General features: G+C 49.5%; 1 protein-coding gene across 1 annotated transcript in view; it reads left to right on the top strand.

The window, feature by feature from the left end:
* Positions 1-7,045, top strand: part of PLB1 (phospholipase B1) — a 110,979-nt gene that overhangs the window by 47,773 nt on the left and 56,161 nt on the right. The window contains exons 18-24 of the mRNA XM_014593142.1: positions 2,108-2,212; positions 2,330-2,425; positions 2,767-2,838; positions 3,784-3,822; positions 4,351-4,411; positions 5,299-5,357; positions 6,513-6,586. Coding sequence (XP_014448628.1) covers positions 2,108-2,212; positions 2,330-2,425; positions 2,767-2,838; positions 3,784-3,822; positions 4,351-4,411; positions 5,299-5,357; positions 6,513-6,586 — 506 coding nt within the window. The remainder of the gene's footprint in view (positions 1-2,107; positions 2,213-2,329; positions 2,426-2,766; positions 2,839-3,783; positions 3,823-4,350; positions 4,412-5,298; positions 5,358-6,512; positions 6,587-7,045) is intronic.

The following is a 7,045-nucleotide window of genomic DNA, read 5'->3' as shown; positions in this document are numbered from 1 at the left end:
TTTTTTTTGGAGAGATTTTCACTGTAGGGCGCGTGCGCTCGCCAGACAGACAGAGAGAGACATAGAGACAGAAAGCGAGAAATCACCCCCCAGGGGGGATGGTCACGCCGCAATCCCTTCTCCTCCATTCTCCTCTCGGGATCTTGGGCACGCACGCACACGCGCCCGGCGTGAGTTTTAAGCCACCGGGTCCGGGACACGAACCGCGGTCGACTACGTGGGAATCCAGCGACATAGCCATTACGCTAACTGCTGGTTCCCTAGAATCCTGGAATTCTAAGAACCAAACCATAAGAATTCCAATCAGGCCAGAGACCTAGCTCAGTGAAGACCACATGGACAACACTGTCATGGCTACCTCTAGGAAATGGATGCAGCTGCCACCCTCAGCAGAAAGGATTCTGTGCTGTCTCTGAGGCTGGGCATCAGCTGTGAGAGCCTCGGTCATGCACCCATGTCCTAGCTGCAGGGTTAAGAAAGTGAGTGTCTTTTACCGCTTCTATAGTGGGAGGCAGGCTGTTCTTTGTACAGTGGGGTCTTTCAAACATAGAAAATGGGTCCAGGTGCTGGCGAGCCAAAAAGGAGGAGACATATTTACCACACTTGCCTTCCTGGCCAGCCAGCTGTTCCCAGACCTGACTTAGTCATCGCAGACACCCTGGCCTCCGATCTGGAGACGCTCACACATCAGTCGGGGGAGGCCATCATATCTGAGCCTACCTGCAGAGGCTGGTCACTGCTCAGAAATGAGCGTTGTGAATAGCCACAGTCATTTATGTAGCACTCACAATGTCCCAGGATCTCCACACACTAGTTCTTCCAGTTTCCACAAGGTGCAGAGTCCCTCTGTTAGCCATCATGGCTGATCTCCAGGGTAACTGGAATCATTGAAAGGCCTTAAGAGATGGCCTAGGCCTTGCCCAACATCTTTCACTTAGCCTTGAGGAAGTAGGACCAGAGAGGGAAGCAGCTTGCTGAAAGTCACACAGCTAGTTAGTAGTATCACACCTTCCTCCCCTCTTTCTAGAGGCTACCTTCGTTCCTTCCCTCATGCCTCCCTCGAGGCTTTGCCAGTACCAGGAGGAGACACAAGGTCTGGCATAAGGCTTTCCTTCTGGTTGTCCCTGGAAAAAAACAGTGCATGTTATCTTCATGGAGTGACTAATGTTCCTAGGTACATAAACCTGACTTCACTTTACATCCGAAGTCTTGGCCTCAAATGGGGGAAATCCCAGTAAGAAGTGAAATGGCATAGTCTGGCAGGAGTGGGAACCAGAGTTGGGCAAGTGGTTTTCCTAGGACTGAGCCAAACAGAAACTGCAGAGGGTATACGTAGATAGATCTGAATGCTTCAAAGAAAATGCATGCATACATGAATGCATGCATGTTCATGTATGTGCACGCACAAGCAGTATAAATATACATTAAAAGTTCCTCACTTTTGATGTTTCTGAATAAATGTAGGACAGAAATAAATTAAACATAAGAATTATCCAAAATGCGGGACCAGCAGATAGTGTAATGGCTATGTCGCTGGGCTCCTATGTATTTGACTTCGGTTCGAGTCCCGGACCTGATGACTTAAACTCACGCCGGGAGCATGTATGTGAGTGCCCAAGATCCCGACAGGAGAATGGAGGAGAAGGGATTGCGGCATGGCCGTCCCCCCTGGGGGGTAATTTCTCACTTTCTATCTCTCTGTATCTCTCTGTCTCTCTGGCAAGCACATGCACCCTATAGCAAAAACCTCTCCAAAAAAGAATTATCCAAAATGCCATTTAACCAAGTACCATCTCCAATCCCAAATCTTTCATTGGAATAGTTTTTAATTGGAATAGTTTTCAAATGAATCAAGCTGATGGATATAGTTTTCGTTTGTTTTTTCCTTGCTTACATCAAATTCATACAACTGCAGCAGAGGTTGCGGTCAGAGATAAAGGGTGATCTAAAGAGTAATTAGTTGGCTCCTGAGCCATTGTGATTTTACTGGGCATCGATGTCACTCAACACTCTGATTCCGTTTAATCCTGTGTCTGAGAAAGTCTAAACAAGTACCAAGCAGATGCAGACAATGACCTTCTGAACCCGTCCCCTTTGTCTCCCGTAGATGAAAACTCATGAGCTGATTGAGAGTGGACGGTACAACAGATGGGACAATTTTACAGTGGTTTTGCAGCCCATGTTTGAAAACACTGGCATCCCAACCACTGAGGTAAGGAAAGCAAACATCGTGGGTAAATATAAGCCACAGATAACACGCCCCTGTTTCTGAGCATCTCTTGCGTGATCTGACATCTCTAACTGCTCTTCTTTTTCCGCCTGGCATCAGGAGGGGTTGCCCGATGTCTCTTTGTTTGCTCCTGACTGTTTCCACTTCAGCCAAAAGGGTCATGACCGTGCAGCCCGATACCTCTGGAGAAATATGGTAAGATGGCCAAGGTAGGAAATGTCGTGCTTCTTCTGGTCAGGAAGAAAGACTCCTCTGGGCTTGTCATTCAGGTGGTGTGAGTCTCCCCACACAGCAACAATCATAAATCCCATTTCCTCCGCCCCTCCATCCTCTATCCCTAATCCAGGAAATGTCGTGCTTCTTCTGGTCAGGAAGAAAGACTCCTCTGGGCTTGTCATTCAGGTGGTGTGAGTCCCCACACAGCAACAATCAAATCCCATTTCCTCTGCCCCTCCATCCTCTACCCCTAATCCATAACCTCACCTTTCATTTTGGATCACCTTTCTTAAGCCCCGTCTTCCTGCTTCTTGGTTTAGCTGGAACCTGTTCGCCACAAGACGAGGCAGAGTGAGTTTCGAAATGCGATCGCCATCTCATGTCCAACCCAGGTAGAGTGCAAAGCATGTCCTTGCAATACCTCCCTCTAAAGCACCTTTTTCCAGATCCAGCTCTCATTGGGCTTCTCTGTCCATTTCATCCCAGCCCTCGTCCCCACCGCACTCCATACTCCAGAATGGCCATCTAAAATGCCTCAGCTTATTAAACTGAGAGGGACCTGGGGGGCCTAGACTGCTCCATGGTGTGTCTGCTTGGCCGTGAGTTCTGGCACAAGCCTGGGCTGAGCACAGGTCTTTGGGGCAGGCAAGAGGAACATGGCAGCCACATCTAGCACTCGTTTTGAAGGCTGGGGGCCAGAGGAGAACTTCCAGGCTAGATGGAACAGAAGGAAACCCTGTCTACATGTAACCACTTGCCCTCCACCCGCATGACAGTAGGGGAAGAGCTGCCACAGGGGCAGGAACCTGAGAATGGTGTCTGGATGGATGGCGACAGGGTGTGTATACTGAAAGTGCTAGAAGACAATAACTAGGAGGGAAGAGCAGAACCAGACCCTCCCTCACTCACTCACAAATTGTCAGAAGGATTCCTGGAGTCCAGTAACTGCTGCCTTCACCCCTATGAATTCCCACATGTACCCAGAGGGGTCCCAGGCCTGACACGAGGAACCACTGTGCTAGAACTTTGGGGGACAGGATCAAAATTGTCTTGAGTGTTCGTGCGTGGGCAGGAAGGAACCCAGGCCCCACAGGGTGGGATGGCAAGCGAGCTGAGGAGTGGAGACTTAATAGGAAGAGGTACTCCACTGGGCAGAGCAGGATGGAGAAAGAGAAATGACAATGCCAGCAGTCAGCCTGACCGGGGGCTGCTGGGCTTGGCAATACAGAGCAGGGAGACCATCGGGGTTTATGCCCAGGTCAGCACAGAGGGTTGGGGCTTGCAAGCAGAAAAGCAACCTGAACTTACTGCTGCTGCTTACCCCCCTCTTCTCACAGACTTGGCCGTTTCTCAGCACCCACAGGGACAATACTAAGGTATCTGATTATTGTTCCTTTTGGCTCACCAGGCAATGCAGTTGGCAGCTTCCAAGCTTGGGCTCTTCCAACAGGGGCAGGGGGCCATGAGTTCTGTGTGGGCAGCCTGGGGTGGAGGTGCAGGTCCAGCTTATATGAAGGCCCTCCATAGCTGTAGGACAGCTTCAGACAGGGCAGAGGGCAGAGTGGACATCAATGATGACAGCTGGATAGGCATCAGCCACTCAGAGCACAGCTTTATCAAAATGTAAGTGAAGATAACGGTTCTCAGAAAGCTGGGGCAGAAGCACGGGGTGGTGTGGGTTGGGGTCATTCAGTTGATACCTTGATTCTTACATCGGATAATGGAGGGTCTGAATTAGACTAGTGGCTCTCAACTGGCTGATACTCTACCTCAGCTGGGGAGCCTTCTTTAAATGCCCTTGGAGACTCTTCCCAGAAGTTCTGTGGGTGAGCCTCATGCCCAGTCAGCCTCTTGAGTCCAGTTCAACTCTGAGACTCTGGGATTCATTCATTCTGTGCCTTTAGGGTTCGGGGACCTGGCTGGAATGCACCAATAGAAGTCCTTCTAGCTCTCCTCCCACCTCAGGTAAGCCCCCGTGACACCCCATGACCCAACTCCCCCCTCCTCCGAGGACCCATGAAGTGAGTACTCTGACAAGACTTTTCCGGTGTAACCAAATGACAGTCGTGACCAGTGCTTGCTTCCTGTCTGGGGTGGTCAGACAGGGACAAGTCCCTGCTTTGCTCCTCTGTTCCAATCTATGGCAACATCATGCCCAGCAGGCCCAAGGTGTCTGGGGCCAGGAGCTATTTCCTATCCTCCTGCTTCACTTTAGAAGGAGGCACATGAAGGAGCCATGTAGCTCACCCGTTAGGTGGCCCAGCCTGTGGTGCCGTGAAGCCCAGAGTTGGGAGGTGAGCCAGGGAGTTCCAAGACCAAGCTACTTCCATGGGTCACCCTTATAGACCCAGACTCTGTAACCGCTGCAGCCTGCAGTAGGGCCTGGGATATCCCCTGGGCTCCTCAGAAGAGACCTGGGCGGGTGGCAGGGAAAGGCCCGACATGTTATTCCTGAGATCCCAGAACCTAACTGTAAATGGGCTGCAACACAGGCTCTACTCCTCATCTCGCCTGGTCTAGGGCCCACTGGCTGTGCACTCAGGCCATGGCTGACACCTCATACCACCTTTAGCACTAAAGCAGTGGGATCTGCACCTTCCTTTCTTCTGTCCATCCACCCATTCACTCTCTCTCTCCCTCCTTCCCTTCCTCCCAACATCTCTCTCACCTTAAGTCCAGGATTAGTTCATTGTGTCTCTCATGGAAAAACTAGGTGTCCATCATGCCATGGACTTTGCCCAACCCAAACACCTACGCAGGGTGTGTTTCTAGTGTGGCTTAAAGTGAGAACCACGAGACACTGACTACAGCCACCCTCCCTCAGACTCAAGTGTGTCCACTTGTCATTCCAGTGCATGCCCTGAGACCTGCAGACATCCAAGTTGTGGCTGCTCTGGGAGACTCCATTTCTGTAAGGACTCTTGGGCCCTGGGAAGGTTGGGGGTGGCTGGGCCAGTTCCAAGTCCCAGGCCTCCTAACTCCAGGGCCTGCACTGCTGTCCTCTGCATTATCTTGTCCCTCTCTCTTGGCTCTGTCAACCCAAGAGCACGGCCATAGTTTGATGATGCAACTGTGCAGGGCAAGTCTCTTTCAGGAGTGAACGGAATTATCTTAGGGAATTGAATACACAACAGCATTGTTTTAATTTATGAAAAAAATGTCATTTTTGACTCAAAGTTCTTTTTTTTTTTTTAAGAGATTTTTTGCTATAGGATATATGCCCTTACCAGAGAGACAGAAAGCAAGAAATCACTGCCCCCACACCAGGGGGGATTAGTCATACCACAATGCTGCAATTCCTTCTCCTCCATTCTCCTCTTGGGATTTTGGGCATGTATCCACACGCACCTGGCATGAATTTCAAGCTGCCAGATCCAGGACTTGAACTACAGTTGGCCACATAGGAGTCCAATGCCTTAACCTCTACACCACCTGCTGGCCCTTCAAAGTTCTTCTAAACCTGCTTGTGTGGGTCCTCTTTCCCCTTTGTGTTATGCTTTACAATCAGCTGAGATCCCCACAGCTGTTTCTTCGCACCGTCCCAGAAAGCAGCAGACACCCTAGTTGTGGATAAAGCATTGTCCCTAACTTCCAAACAATGGGACTGTTTTACTATCTCCTATCACCCCTTACGGCAGCACTCCTAAGGTCCTGAAAACACCTCCATGATGGCCCTGAGGGAAAGAAGAAAATGTCCACAAGGTCTTTCTCATAGTGTAAAAGCCTAAGGCTGATAATACCATGAACAATCTTTCATATTTGTAAAGTACTTAAACATTTTGAAGGTGGTTTTTTCAACTATTATTTGTTTGAGTCCCCCAAATACCCCAATGAAATGATAAGGAGAAGTCCTTGGCTTTGAAAGGAGGCAGGTGAGTCAGAGAAGGTGTCCAGCATGGAAATATGGTCGCGAACTGAGCCCCTGGCCTCCTGGCTTCCAGCCCTGTGCCCCCCTCTTACTGTGATAAATGCGTTAGAGATCACCCCTTAGGAACCCATGGACCTTCATAGTCTCCCTTTTCTCTGACTTGCTGATTTTTCTATGGATTTCTGTATGTTTTCCAAGGCTGGCAATGGAGCTGGCACCGAACCAGACAATATCTCTGATGTCATGACACAGTATCGGGGACTGGCATTTAGGTAATATTCATCTTGGGCCTCCCCCCAGGGACTGGGTGGGGTGTTTGCCTTCCATAAATGCATAAATCTCAAAGAGAGAGAACTGTGTCTGGAAGGGGGTTTCTTATGGCAAACCTGTATATTTCTGTAAAATGTGAACATTAGACAAATAGAGAAGACATTTTACTCTTGATAATTTAAGAATTGTACAAAGAGAGCAAACCAGAGTCTTATCAGACTCCTGGGTCAGCAAATCTAGCATGAAATGTACCCAAAGGGCACCAGATCACAGTCTTCCACTGCCCACTCGCATGTATATATGCACATGTATTAGCAGATGCTCCTGGCCTCTGTCTACTGCCCATATGTATTTTCTCACGGCATTCTGCTGTCAACCTTTGCCTTTACATGTATGTACACATCTGCACAGAAAGCCTCCCAAACCCAGTGCAATCCAAAACAAAACCACACTCAAAGGGC

The sequence above is a fragment of the Tupaia chinensis genome, unplaced genomic scaffold (assembly GCF_000334495.1).
Source record: "Tupaia chinensis unplaced genomic scaffold, TupChi_1.0 Scaffold139757_1, whole genome shotgun sequence".
Classification (NCBI taxonomy): Eukaryota; Metazoa; Chordata; class Mammalia; order Scandentia; family Tupaiidae; genus Tupaia; species Tupaia belangeri.
This window is presented reverse-complemented; position numbering and strand designations above follow the sequence as displayed.